The 15,184-nt window shown below is 48.1% G+C and overlaps 1 protein-coding gene across 1 annotated transcript in view; it reads left to right on the plus strand.

Annotated features, from left to right (window-relative positions):
• AFF3 (AF4/FMR2 family member 3) overlaps positions 1-15,184 on the plus strand; it is a 580,919-nt gene that overhangs the window by 521,168 nt on the left and 44,567 nt on the right. The window contains exons 14-15 of the mRNA XM_025354195.1: positions 1,877-2,063; positions 9,538-10,632. Coding sequence (XP_025209980.1) covers positions 1,877-2,063; positions 9,538-10,632 — 1,282 coding nt within the window. The remainder of the gene's footprint in view (positions 1-1,876; positions 2,064-9,537; positions 10,633-15,184) is intronic.

Genomic DNA, 15,184 nt, shown 5'->3' on the forward strand with positions numbered 1-15,184 from the left:
TCTATCTTGAGTTGATTTTTGTATATGGTGTAAGTAAGGGGTCCAGTTTCAATCTTCTGCATATGGCTAGCCAGTTCTCCCAGCACCATTTATTAAATATTCCCCATTGCTTGTTTCTGTCAGGTTCTACAAACTATTAACCTGGATCCCAGATGTTCATGTTCAGTCAGAATTCAATCGTCTTTTTTTTGTGATTCCACTGATAGTAACCATCTAGATTCAGCCAACAGGAAAGACGGATTTTTGTTCATAAGGAAGGAAAGAAATATTACGGCCCCTGAGCTCTAACTGTCCCTTGGCCTACTCTGTCTTAAGATCCAGGATCCCTCACTCAATTCTAGACACAAATAACAACAGGCTGGAAAAGAAAGTGCTGCAGCTCAGGCAAGGCATGAACGTGCAGATGTTGTCTGATGCTGAAGAATTTTGCCAGACAATCAGTATGGGCGGCAACATTGGTGAAAGAAATGAAAACCCCACTGGGGAAAGTTATATCCAAACTCTAGTTCCCCTAACCCTGCCGTTCCAAGAGGTGCTTTTATTTTTAGCTATCCTGCAAGATAGTTTCTTGTCTGGTGGTTTTTATAGAAACAAAGCTGCAGTGAGTGTTGCCTCCATCCCCACCCTTATACCCAGGATTCATGAAAGTCCTCGTGGGGCAAAGCGTGTATCAAAGATTTAAGGGATGGGTGAAAGGAGTCCTTTATCGTGTCCAGGCTGCTTTGCACTTGAGACCGTCACCACCCGCCCCCCTCAAGCTCCCTGGCCCCTGGCCTTCACTGATGCTCGGTCCTATAGAAGCGCTGGTCATAGGTGGAAGCAAGCAGGTATTTGGTGACTCAGCATACAAGAGTGACTGGCATTTTTCGTATTTAGAGCTTGACCTCAAAAGAACACATTATGGCGTCTTTCAATTTTGTTAATAAAGGACGTTGAAGATGTTGAATATTATGTGAGGACTGAAATTTTCTTTTTTGCTCGAACGCATTCTGGGTGGATGTATGCTATTTGAATTTTTATGGTTAATGAATTACTATTGGAAAGCATCAGTCAGTTTTTCTTGTTATCTTTGAGTATGTAATGACTTTCTGGCAAATTTGAGCATGGATGTAAACATCAAGTATAAATGTGAAATGCAGTTCCTATAAGCCACAGCACTGGGATTGAATTGTAAAGCCCAGAATATACAAAAGTGTGTCAGTGAGGGATCTTCAGTTCCCCAGGAAAGGGCTCAAAGGAAGGTTACAGTTTATAACAACATCCCAGCACCTGTAATCGCTACAGCACTCAACTACAGGTGGGAAAAGGGAGGCAGCAAGACATGAACTTGGACAGTCCCTCGGTCTCTGGAACCTTCCAGCAGGCCATGAAAGCTCAGAGCAGAACGCCATGCCCTTCCTGACAGCCCTCTGCCTAATCCCTGCCATCATGCTGCATTTTCCTCTAGGGCAAAAATAAAGCAGTCATTTTCATGCTTTGCAAAATAGTTCAAGCTTTTTGGATTTCCTTGCATTTTTGTAGATGATTGGATTTGGGGATGCATTTTAAAAGCCATTCCCAGAACAGCAGCAAAATAGAAACAGCCATCTGAATGTTACACCACCTTCCCTTCCAAAATGGCCACACGAATAACCAGTGCCCGACTACCAAGGGGCACCAACTTCACTCCCGATTTTATTTCTATATATGAGTTGCTTTAACCTTTAGGATGACTTTGACCTCGACGTCTGCTCTTTGAGTTCCAGGTCATGGTTGACAGATGTGTAGGCTGCGTGCCTCCTCCCTCCTTGGGGTGCATGACAGCTTGGTGGTGTTTTCCTGTTTGCTCACTTGGCTTTCCTTCCCTCTCCTTCCCGGGGGCCTCGTGGGCTGGCAGCACCGTGGTCCAGCAGCCCAACTGCAGAACCTCAGTGCCTTCCAGCAAGGGCAGCAGCAGCAGCAGCAGCAGCGGCAGCAGCAGCTCCTCCAGCGACTCAGAGAGCAGCTCAGGATCTGACTCGGAGACCGAGAGCAGCTCCAGTGAGAGTGAGGGCAGCAAGCCCCCCCACTTCTCCAGCCCCGAGGTAAGCGCTACCTGGCTCAGGCCCCTCCTCTGCCCACTTCTGTCTCCAGGATGATAGCAAGTCCTGGCATTGTCCCTGTCACACTGCTGCAGGTCTCCTCCCTCCTGCAGACCCCCAAGCCAGGTGCTGGACAGGAGGAGGCTGTGGGCCTCGGGCTCCACATTTTCCCCATGCTGTCCCCACCTCACAGTGTCCTAATTACACAGCTTCCTTTGAAGTACAGAAACATCAACTTTCATTGCTCCCAAATCTCTATCTTGACTTCCAGAAATTTCCAAGTATGCTGTAAACATCACTGACAGGAAATAACCTATGGCTCAGGTCTCCCTCGGGGTCAGCCAGGGCAGTCACTGGACAGGGCCACTCACCGCCTGGGAAGTGTGACCACCTGTAAATCACAGGGAAAGGGGTTTTATGGATTGGACGTGGTCAGATTCTTACCTTTTTGCCGTTTGTCATGGATCAGAAGAACAAGGGCTATAAATATCAATAAAACCTTCTTAACTGTGTTTTCTTTGTGAAAATATAAAAAGAAAAATTAGCATCAACCTCCAAAAAGTGATGGAACCTTTTAGAGCTGTGATGAGTATCTATGTGGAAGATTTAGGTGCCTCCTATAAAAACATTAGAAGGGACCAATAAAAACCATTGCTATTTCTACTTTAAAGTAGAAAGGGGGAAATTAAATAGTAATTCAGAGCACAAAGGTTCTTGGGAGAGGGCTGAGAGAAACTTCCCCAAGCCGCAGAGCTCTAAGGGTAGACTCCAATTTCTAAACAAGGAATAAAATAGAGTTTCTTCTTGAGTGTGTAAACATTTGGCATGACTATGATGGTCAGGTTTAATTTTTTACTTGCAACCCTCTGTACCATGTGGGGCCATATTCCTAAATAGGCTCTGAAATGGAACTAAACCCACTTCTACAAACCTGAATCGTAGTGGGAGGGGAGCATCTTAATGGGCCGGATCAGCCTCCCCGTGTCCAGCTTTTATAGCGGTGCCTTAGATGTTATCATACCTGAAAGCAGTGGTATTTCCATCTCAGGTTCACAGAGTGGCTCTTCAGTCCCTTCAGGTTTTTCCCCTCCCTCCTTCTTTCAGGAGGCTGAGGGTTTTTGCAGGAGCACCGTGAAATCAGGGAGATTTTGTTTCCCCACACTCCTCATTTTCTCCTTAGCACCCTTCTGCCCTGCCTCAGGACTCTCCATTCATCTTGAACCATGCCGTCTCTCCACGCTCTCCTTCCCATGAGGTTCTGTCTCTGTCTCTCCATCTATCCATCTATCTGTCCATCTATTTATCCAACTGTCTATCTCTGTATAAGGAGAAGGCTCTTAGCAACATTAACCTATGAAAGCCTTATGGTAACATAACCCTGGCTTTTCCCAGAAACTAAATTATTATTCCTTCTGCATAATTTCATTTACTCATTCATTCATTCATTTACTCATTCAGAATTCATTCAACAAATATTTACTGAGCATCAGTCACACAGTACTTGGCCCTGGAATATGCAATTATAGGACAGAAAATGTCCCTATCTTCATAGAGCTGACATTCTAATGGGGATAATTCAAAATGGAAAACATACAGGAGTTAGATAAAGTAGAAGAGTTGAGCCGGCTTCTTTAAAGCCTGCTTTATGCTATACTTTGTGGAGAAATTCTGGAATATTTAGTTATAAGAAATAACTGTGTCCCAGGGACAGTACAAGGACAGGGTAGGCAGTGGGGATATCTAAAAAGTGTTCATGTGTCTGAAGATCCCCCATCCAGGCTCCTCCTTGTGGCTTTGCAGGTTAAATTCATGAATGTTCAGACTTATTTTCATCCTGAAATGTAGGTCCTAGAGCTCCCGTGTTGACTGAAACCTCATTTAAGACCAGTACAGTTGGCCGGGCGCAGTGGCTCACACCTGTAATCCCAGCACTTTGGAAGGCCGAGGCAGGTGGATCACGAGGTCAGGAGTTCGAGACCAGCCTGACCAACATGGTGAAACCACGTCTCTACTAAAAATACAAAAATTAGCTGGGCGTGGTGGTGGGTGCCTGTAATCCAGCTCCTCAAGAGCCTGAGGCAGGAGAATCACTTGAATCCTGGAGGCGGAGGTTGCAGTGAGCCAAGATCACACCACTGCACTCCAGTCTGGGTGACAGAGACAGACTCCGTCTCAAAGAAAAAGAAAAAAAAAAAAAAAAAAAAGAGCAGTGCAGTTATAAAGTGCTTTAAGCCAGTGCTTTTTAAATGTCACTGAGATAATTACAAAGACTTGAACTCTTGGGTGATGAAACGAGGCTCTTGTCACTTCTTCCAGCAGCTGTCAGAGGCCCCTCACTAAGGAGAGGCGGCAGGAGCCTCCTAAAGGAGTCAGTCCTAAAAGTTTAAGTCACCTGAGGCTACGTGTGGTTTTGAATTCCTGGCTTCCCTACACAGAGGACTGCAGAAGCAGCAGGTCATGTGTTAGCCACGCTGCACGTTCTTTCTTTCTGCAGGAAAGAAATGTATTTGTTGGAATAAAAGCAAAGTCATTTTAACATTTTTCCGAAGGATAATACAGACACACACACCCTTTAGAAAGAAAATGAGTTTGCAGACTGCAAATGGCAAAGGCGGGAAGTAACATCACCCTGTGTGTCCTCCGCAGTGTGCTGCCTGGTCTGGCGGAGCTGGCCCAGGTCACCTTACGGAGAGCAGTGAGACTCCTTTTCCTCAACCCCACATGACAGTCGGGCTCTTCATAGCCATGTACCTCACACTCCGCTGCTCAGACCAGTTTGTGCTGCTTTGAAGCAGAACGCCTTTGTTCCTCACTCCCCTGCTGTAACATCCTGCTGTGGGCGTAGGAGGCGCCCTGCATTCTCCCCACCGTGTCCCAGCACTCAGAAAACCCACTGGGCTCAGCTGAGATGTGTAGGAGATGTTCTTTCTGCTGTGTGTGTTGAGAGCCAATTTGTTTCACGTAAATCACTGTAGTATGGTGATGCCATGTTCCCACGCAGCATGGAGGGGCCTGCTCTGTGGCATGATGTGGGCTTCATTGGTCTCAGACTACTTTTTCTCACCGGAGTCTAATCTGCTTTCCGGGCACTGTACAGCCTCTTACACCAGAGCTTTGCAGGGGAAGTTGCTTTTCCACTCAGCTAACATGTTGACCCCACACACGGAACTCCCTCGACCTTTGTTGTACAATAAATATTATGTGGGAGAAAAAAAAAAAATATCCCAGACACATCATGTTGAGGAGATCTGGGATAAAATAGGTTTATCCCACCTCTTTACCTACAGAATCATCACCCAGCCCTTACTATGGCTTGGGTGTACTGTGTTTTCCATTGTGACATTTCCCAAATCGATCTGACTCTGGAAACCCTCCTTCATGGGACAGATGAGCTCAAAGCACATTTTGGAAAATGCTGCCCTAGATCGTTCTTAAAAATCAGCAGAAATGCGATTGAAGTTGCTCACTGATTCAACAAGCTTCTCATTTATTAGGTGCCTATGAGGTCCGTGGCGGCAGGTACTTGAAGGATTTAGATGAGGCAGGGAGCAGAGTGCGTGGTGGAGAGCTGGTGCCTGAGTCAGAGGGAAGATCAATCAGGGAGGAGAGTCGTGGCTGAAAATATAAAGCAGCGAGCCAGCAAACAAACCAGAAGCTTGGGCAGAAACCCCGGGTGGACGGCTCAGGAGGCGGACTGCTGCATGTCGTGGCCTGGCGTCTGCAGCCTGAGTTCTCCCTCCTCACTGCCACTAAACTCTGTATCCTTGCAGCTTCCTTCGTCAGAATTGCCTCATTTCCAGAATGGCAGATATTCCTGCTCTGCCTAATCTGTGAGGTTGTGGGTGGGGGCGGGAATGATGATGATAAAGGAATAAGTGGTACAATGTGAGTGACAGCTCATTGTGAGTTCTTATTAGGAGGAGAGACGTAGTAATCTGCTTCCCTGACCTAGTATGTGACATTTCCCAAATCCTGTAAGGGATACTAAAGAAACAGAGACCCGGCCCTCGCCTGAAAGAAGCATTTGGCTTTTTTGAAGACACAAGACATACATACACATGAAACAAATACGAACATCAAAAGACAAGGCAATTGAGTGTAACAGAGGGCAACAAGTACTGTTTGGAGTGTTCTTGGTGTTTTCTCCAAAATTCGGATCTAATTCTGTCATCTTAGGTTGAAGACTGACATTTCTCGAAGGAATGCGGTCCCCCTCTCACGGGGCTCTGCCAGACAGTAGTGGGAGACACAGTGAAGCAGCAGTGGAGACAGCTGGTCTTTAAACCTAGATGAGTACGAAGTTAGTCTCGGTGGAGCCCGGTAGCTGTGCAGCGCTGGGTGTGTCCCTTAGGCTCTCTGAGCCTCATCTACAAGTTAGGGGTGATAACCGTTCTTAGCTGTAAAGATTAAATGAGATAATACACATGAAGTGGGAGTTAAACTGTAGGTATTCTGACAATGGAAGATAATGGACGCCCTTGAACGCCAGCCTTAGGAATTTGGATTTTGTTTGAGAGGCAATAGGAGGTTACTGTAGATCCTTGAGAGAAGAAAAAAAAAAGTATGATTTAGTGATGCGTGGAAAGTGGGTACTTCAAACTGATTTCTTCAGCTGTGAAGTGCCGAAAAAATGACCCTAAAGCATACCAGGCAGTGGGCCTGTACTAAATGTATTAAATTCTGCCCTTCTGTTAATGCTCCTGCTGGGAAGTTTCAGTGTGAATTTTCCCATGTGCAGCTGTGTTTTGGCTACAGACAGACTTCCGTGTTCTCTCACATATGAGATGTGAGCGATAGAAGGCTCTGGATGGTGGCAGCGGGAGAACTAGCGTGAAACGCAGCGGTGGGGCCAGCCTGAGGGGTGTGTTCTACCGTGTGTGTGTGCGTGTGTGTGTGTGTGTGCGTGTGTGCGCCCTCTCCCAATATGTGCGCCCTTTCTGCAAGAGGCCCCTTCAGCACCCGTTCCTATTTACTGTGCCCCATTTCTCTAGGGAAGCTGAGGCACAGGTGAAGGCACTGACTTAATGAGAGAAAAGGGGGTTGGGGGAGACAAAATTAGAAGCCATTGATTTTTGCCACCAAAGTAGCTTTCAGGCGGTCTCAGCTAATCTCAGGGGAGGTGAGGGATCCCCTTGGCCGAGAAGCTGTTCTGTGTCCCACTGTCCTGCTTTCTCTGACCATGGGAGGACACCTACCACTGCCACATGCACCGGGCATGCTCCATAGGTTTCCCATGTTCCCTTTGTCCGGAGAAGCTAAATAAAGTGAGGTCATGATTTACATAGAACTCAGAGGTGCAAAAACGTTCTGTCTTTCTACTCATTTGCATATTTCTCTGGAGCCTCTGGTTCTATTGGTGGCATGAAAACAAGCAAAGAAAAAAGTCATGTCAGAGACCAGAATCTGTGTCAGGGCCGGGGGGGGTCCCCCCTTCCCCACCTACACTCTAGGATGGGCTTCTGCATCCTCACAGCCCAGGGAAGGGGCCTTCATCCTCCTTCTGGCCTTCACTGAAATTTTCCTGCTTCTCCAAGTCACCAGCCACCGTGTGCCAGTCTGCCCTGAAGGGCAGTTGGTCCCATCTGGTTTGGGGCAACCAGCAAGATGTCCACAGTCCCTGTCATAGCTCTGGTTGCCCGATCCCCATGCTCTGTGGCCAATTCCTCTTGGCCCCAGGCCCCTCTGGTCCATCAGAGGCTTCCCATTTCCCTGAGCTGTGCCCCGGACTCAGCCAGGGCCCCTGCATCTATGATGCAGCCCTCTTGTTCCCCCTCTGAAATCCTCAATGCCTGGGGTGAGGCCAAGAGCCCTGAGTTCTGCTTTTTTTTTTCTTTTTTTTTTGAGACGGAGTCTCGCTCTGTCGCCCAGGCTGCAGTGCGGTGGCGCGATCTCTGCTCACTGCAAGCTCCGCCTCCTGGGTTCACGCCATTCTCCTGCCTCAGCCTCCCGAATAGCTGGGACTACAGGTGCCCACCAATATGCCCGGCTTATTTTTTGTATTTTTAGTAGAGACAGGGTTTCACCACGTTGGCCAGGATGGTCTCGATCTCATGACCTTGTGATCCGCCCACCTCTGCCTCCCAAAGTGCTGGGCCTCCCAAAGTTACAGGCGTGAGCCACTGCGCCCAGCCAAGTTCTGCTCTTAATACAGGCCTCACTGTTGAAAAACAAACCTGATACTTCAAAGGAACCTTTTCAATTTATTATGTTAAACTGTTTTTTCTCTGGCAACAGACTCAATTTGCTCTAGACTTAAACCGATCAAACTTGAAGTATGGAGCCTATGCAGTGTCTTCTTACTCTAGCCTTGTATCTGGTCTCCCCTGAAACAACGGATGACACGAATTCGAAAGGTGGAAGGCCACAGGGAAGAAAACAACATATCACCTTAGCCAACATATTTTCCCCATTTCACTTAGAGTCACAAATTGAAAATACTCTGGCTAAAATTCTCTTATTCTCAATACACCTTTTTTTGTCTTACTAATCATAATACTGGATAAATTGACTTTTTTTAGACATTGGCATTTAATCCCTGTAAAATTATTGGATTGGTCCTTTATTTATTTATTTATTTTTCTGAGACATAGATTCTTAGAGACACAACTGAAAACTACAGACCTCTTCAAGGAACAATATGCATCGACACATTTCCCATCCATTTCAGGGCATTCCCTAGCCATCCCCACACCTTCAGTCCCAGAGCCAACCTCTAGGCCACAGTTCAAAACCAGTGACTTTCTTGAGTTGCTCTAAGTCAGCAAAACTGCTTGCAGGAAAGTGTTCCATCTCACCTCCATGTCCGAAATATTTCTAGCAAAGTGTGATGGAAGCAGGTTGGAGATAGACTGACCCAGTCAGGCTGCCAGAGATACACAAGTCCCTCTGAAATAGATCTATATGCAAAACAAGCCATCTTCCCAAGGTCATTGCTCCTACCACCAAATAACTACAGCCTACCTGCCCTCAACACATAAATCGTGTGTTAATTGTTTGGGATTGTAGGTTCCACTTAGTCCCCTCTTCAGATCTTCCCAAAGGTTAAAGTCTCACCAAAAAAAAAAAAAACAAGTGATTTATGCTCAAGGCCTCTAAACTATTCTCTAGTTAAGGTTTGGAGAATTTCAAGTTTACATATGTACATATAATTATAAAAAAAAATTATACTAACACTCAAAAGTACTAGGAAATGGGTTCTAATGAAGCACAATGCTTTCGTTATTTTTCCAAAGAGACTTGAAAGTGCTGCAAGGACATTTAGTGCCACGGGCAGGTAAGGACAGCATCGTCCAGGCGTCCTGAGTGCCACATGGGGCTGTGACACACACTTAATGCTTCCATTTTCCCTTTGCTTCCGGCCCATTCGTTTTCTGCTCATACCCTTCGAGGAGTTCAGTCAAGATTAAAACAGCCAGGCCCCTGTTAAGTGAGCCCGTCATGAAAGATGTTTTGTTTGTCACCGGTTTTCTGCTTTCAGGCTGAACCGGCATCCTCTAACAAGTGGCAGCTGGATAAATGGCTGAACAAAGTTAATCCCCACAAGCCTCCTATTCTGATCCAAAACGAAAGCCACGGGCCAGAGAGCAATCAGTACTACAACCCGGTGAAAGAGGACGTCCAGGACTGTGGGAAAGTCCCCGACGTTTGCCAGCCCAGCCTGAGGGAGAAGGAGGTCAAGAGCACCTGCAAGGAGGAGCAGAGGCCGAGGACAGCCAACAAGGCCCCTGGGAGTAAAGGCGTGAAGCAGAAGTCCCCGCCCGCGGCCGTGGCCGTGGCTGTGAGCGCAGCCGCCCCGCCGCCCGCAGTGCCCTGTGCGCCCGCGGAGAACGCACCTGCGCCCGCCCGGAGGTCGGCGGGCAAGAAGCCCACCAGGCGCACGGAGAGGACCTCAGCCGGGGACGGCGCCAACCTCCACCGGCCCGAGGAGCCCGCGGCCCCGGACGCGCTGGGGACAAGCGTGGTGGTCCCCCCGGAGCCCACCAAAACCAGGCCCTGTGGCAACAACAGAGCGAGCCACCGCAAGGAGCTGCGCTCCTCCGTGACCTGCGAGAAGCGCCGCACGCGGGGGCTGAGCAGGATCGTCCCCAAATCCAAGGAGTTCATTGAGACAGAGTCGTCATCGTCGTCCTCCTCCTCGGACTCCGACCTGGAGTCCGAGCAGGAGGAGTACCCTCTGTCCAAAGCACAGACCGTGGCTGCCTCTGCCTCCTCCGGGAATGATCAGAGGCTGAAGGAGGCCGCTGCCAACGGGGGCAATGGTCCCAGGGCCCCTGTAGGCTCCATCAACGCCAGGACCACCAGTGACATCGCCAAGGAGCTGGAGGAGCAGTTCTACACCCTGGTCCCCTTTGGCCGGAATGAACTTCTGTCCCCTCTAAAGGACAGTGATGAGGTCAGGTCTCTCTGGGTCAAAATCGACCTGACCCTCCTGTCCAGGATCCCGGAGCACCTGCCGCAGGAACCAGGGGTCTTGAGCGCTCCTGCCACCAAGGACTCTGAGAGCGCACCGCCCAGCCACACCTCAGACACACCTGCAGAAAAGGCTTTGCCAAAATCCAAGAGGAAACGCAAGGTAGGCCTGGGGCTGGGACTGGGGTGCGGGGGGTGGGGGGATGTGGAGGGGAAGGGGCTGTGTCTTAACTTGTGGGTACTTGGGTAGAGCACCCATAGGCTGCTGTTGGGGACCGTAGGCTGCCCCAGGAGTTTTGTGTGTCCTTACCTAACACACGCTTCTAGGGTACTTTCTATATCCAGACACTGTTGTAAGCACTTAACATCTAACTTGGCTGAGTTCTTAGAACTGCTCAGTGAGGGAAGTACCATTATTATCCCTTTTTTTTTCTTTCTTTTTTTTTTTTTTTTTTTTTTTTTGAGAGGGAGTCTCGCTCTGTCGCCCAAGCAGGAGTACAATGGCACGATTTTGGCTCACTGCAACCTCTGCCTCCCAGGTTCAGGCGATTCTCCAACCTCAGCTTCCCAAGTATCTGGGATTACAGGCGTCCACCACCATGCCCAGCTAATTTTTTTGTGTTTTTAGTAAAGACAGGGTTTCACCATGTTGGCCAGGCTGGTCTCGAACTCCTGACCTCAGGTGATCTGCCTGCCTCAGCCTCCCAATGTGCTGGGATTACAGGCATGAGCCACCACGCCCGGCCTATTATCCCTATTTTATAGTTATAGGTAATTAAGCCTTATCCCACTGCATGTCAAAATGGGAAATATGTATCAAGTATGTGCACACACAGCTGGATGTAGGCTCTGTGAGAAAGCTAAACACATGAGAACCCCACTCTTTGCCTGGAGGAATGGGGTGACATTGATGGTGGGATCACTCATTGACCCAAGAGTCCAGTGGCCTCATGAAGTTCAAGGCTGTGGCAGGTGAAAATGAACACGGCAGACCCTAATGCAGCATCAGAACCAGCAGCTGTTGCTTCCGTTAGCATTGGTCAAGGAGGGCTTCATGGTGGAGGGGCCCTGAAAACAGGGCTCTATAGAGGAGGGACATCTGAATACGTCCAGGCTCAGGGGTGGAAGTGGTGAGGCCAGGGAGTGAGAAGGGCAGCACAAGGACAGGGAGAGCTGGGGGGCATCTCTGGCAGCAGACACTGAACGTGTAGCCCATTTCGAAGAAGGTTTTTGCGCAAGGGAGTACCTTAATCATCCATTAAAGCCAATTTTGAGGATTTTTAACCCCTCCTGTTACTGCATATTCAAAAGCAATTTTTACCACAGTGAAAAATACAATGGGTGACAGACCAAGATTGCAATATGCATGGATGGCTCCAAATTCAGGACAAAGTTTTCAGTAACAGCTCACAGGTCTATAGATCCCCATGGCAGATGCTGCTCTAGGCACTTTATACATGTTAAATCATCTCATCCTTATAACTTTATGAGGCAAATATTATTGTCATACCCACTTTACGGAGAGGGAACAGAGGCTCAGAGAGCCTAAAGCAGCTTTGCCCAAGGTTACATAGGTGCTCAGGGGCTGAGCCAGGAATGAACCCAGGCTGTCTGGCTTCAGAGCGTCACAATAAGAAATCAGTCTGAGGTGTGTATATTTTACAGTTTTCTGAAGGCAGTCTAGTCTATCAACAGAAAAGTTAGACTGGACACATATGTTTCACAGCTATTTCGAATCCCTGATTGAGAAGGGGACTAAGGAGAACGCCTTGTTACCTTGTCCTGGCTATGGTGAATATATTCCTTGCTTTGCAAGTGTGCATGGAAAAGGCATGCAGTCTCCTTTTTATGACAATCATCTTTGTGACCTAAGGGCACCTATGACCAGAGAAATTTATTCTAAAGTACCAGGCTGGGTACAGTGGCTCACGCCTCTAATCCTAGCACTTTGGGAGGTCGAGGTGGGCAGATTGCCTGAGCTCAGGAAATCGAGACCAGCCTGGGCAACATGGTGAAATCCCATCTCTACTAAAATACAAAAAATTAGCTGGGCATGATGGTGCGCACCTGTAGTCCCAACTACTCAGGAGGCTGAGGCAGGAGAATCACTTGAACCTGGGAGGGGGAGGTTGCAGTGAGCCAAAGTCGTGCCACTACACTCCAGCCTGGGCAACAGAGCAAGACTCCATCTCAAAGAAATAAATAAATAAAATAAAAAATAAAGTACCAAAGGATGCGTTTCTTCACATAGTATTAATAACATTAAGTAATTTATGCCTATAAAGTAGAATTTGAAGCCCTTGCAAGAAAGTTCATGAAAAGAAATATCTTCAAGGGGCAGCTTTTTACTTTTCCTTGGTATGGATGCAAAGAAAAAAACAATTTTTTTTTTTTTTGAGATGGAGTTTCGCTCTTGTTGCCCAGGCTGCAGTGCAGTGATGCTCCACCATCTTGGCTCACTGCAACCTCCACCTCCCGGGTTCAAGTGATTCTCCTGCCTCAGCCTCCCAAGTAGCTGGGATTACAGGCACACGCCACCACGCCCAGCTAATTTTGTATTTTTAGTAGAGACAGGGTTTCACCATGTTGGTCAGGCTGGTCTCGAACTCCTGACCTCAGGTGATCCGCCTGCCTCGGCCTCCCAAAGTGCTGGGATTATAGGAGTGAGCCACTGCGCCCAGCCAGCAAAGATGATTTTATAAAGAGACCCCAACATAGTTTCCACCCAGCACTGGCCATTATTAGCCTGCAGTGGGCGCCCTTAGTTGGTCCCCATTGCCCTGAGAGTACTCACATATAATGGAAAGTGTGTGGATTTTCACACCAAAGTGACCTGACGTCAAATCCCATCTTTACCATTTACCTCCTGCAGGGCCAGCTTTTCATGGGCCTCATGCATGGGACCACACTGGTGTGCATCACCCAGGGCACCTTGGAGTTGAATGCTTGTGGCTGCCATCTTAAAATTTTTCCCGTAATCTTTGAATATGTGATGCTGCAAATTGATGGTACATGTGCAGGGGCATATGGAGCTTTGACTCACTGTGTTCCCACCTCCTGCCTGTTTCTGCAGGGCAGGTTCTGCCTGCACTTCTGCCTCCTGGCACCCTGGGCCCTAGGCAGCCTCCCACTTCCTGTCTGAGTCCAGGGACCATTGCTGCCCTTGCCCCAAGAAGGGGCCTGGGTGCAGGCACAGGAAGGATCTTGCCCATCCCTGATCCACGTAGTAAGACATTCCAAAGAGGGTCTTGCAATCCCTGGGGGTTGCCCATTGCTGTGGGTTATTGGGGAAATGCCTGACGACTCGGACACCACAGGTAGGGCCTCTGATTGGCAGGAGGGGAATGCACGCCCACACTGGTGGGCCGCACACATATGCCTCATCCCAGGGCAGACAGGGTCCTTGAGAAGCTACACTCGCCCCTGCGCCAGGTATCCCCATGCCCAGAGAAGTACAACGTGTATAGCAAATTCTGTAGACACCTCCATGACAGAGACTGTGAAAGAAAGGAAAATGTTTTCTATTTGAGGGCTTTATAACATCACTCTTTTCCTGCTTTTTGAACAAGGGGCCCAGCATTTTCATTTTGCACTAGACCCAGAAAGTTATATATGGTCCTTGGCCTCCTGGGTGACCTTAATCAGGTGACCTTACTTTCTCTGAACATCAGTTTCTCCATCTAGAAAATGCTGACATTGGGGCTGGCCATGGTGGCTCACGCCTATAATCCCAGCACTTTGGGAGGCCAAGGTGGGCAGATCACAAGGTCAAGAGATTGAGACCATCCTAGCCAACAAAAATCCAAAAAAAAAAAAAAACTAAAAATACAAAAATAGCTGGATGTGGTGGCAGGCACCTGTAATCCCAGCTACTCAGGAGGCTGAGGCAGGAGAATCACTTCAACCCAGGAGGCAGAGGTCGCACTGAGCTGAGAGCATGCCATTGCATGACAGCCTGGCAACAGAAGGAGACTTCATCTCAAAAAAAAAAAAGAAAAGAAAATGCTGACATCTTCGCAGAGGTGTTGTCAGATTCACACAATATGTTCAAACAATGCAAGTCAGTAATACATAGCAGCTCATTTTCTTCCCTACCCACTGTTCCTCCTGTTTTTCTCTACACACCCTGTCTTCCTTACTACTTGCTGGTACTGAATCTTTGTTGAGTGTAGGAATCAATCTATCAATTAATCATCTGGGAATGCGTGTGGCTACTGCCTCTGGGATGGATGGATAAATGAATAGGCTGATGGAAAAATACACATATATGAAATATGCAGAGACAGACGTTGGTAATATATAGACAGATTGGAAATACATAAAGCCGTCCAGGCATACAGAGTTTACTAGAGAGAGGTGCAGAAAGATGTACATAAAATTCCATAATATTCTGTGTTTAAATAGTTGTATTACTGGCCAGGCGCGGTGGCTCAAGCCTGTAATCCCAGCACTTTGGGAGGCTGAGACGGGCGGATCACGAGGTCAGGAGATCAAGACGATCCTGGCTAACACAGTGAAACCCTGTCTCTACTAAAAAAAAAAAAAAAATACAAAAAACTAGCCGGGCGTGGTGGCGGCGCCTGTAGTCCCAGCCTCTCGGGAGGCTGAGGCAGGAGAATGGCATGAACCTGGAAGGTGGAGCTTGCAGTGAGCCGAGATCACACCGCTGCACTCCAGCCTGGGCGACAGAGCGAGACTCCGTCTCCAAAAAAAAA

The sequence above is a fragment of the Theropithecus gelada genome, chromosome 13 (genome assembly GCF_003255815.1).
Source record: "Theropithecus gelada isolate Dixy chromosome 13, Tgel_1.0, whole genome shotgun sequence".
In the NCBI taxonomy this organism is placed as follows: domain Eukaryota; kingdom Metazoa; phylum Chordata; class Mammalia; order Primates; family Cercopithecidae; genus Theropithecus; species Theropithecus gelada.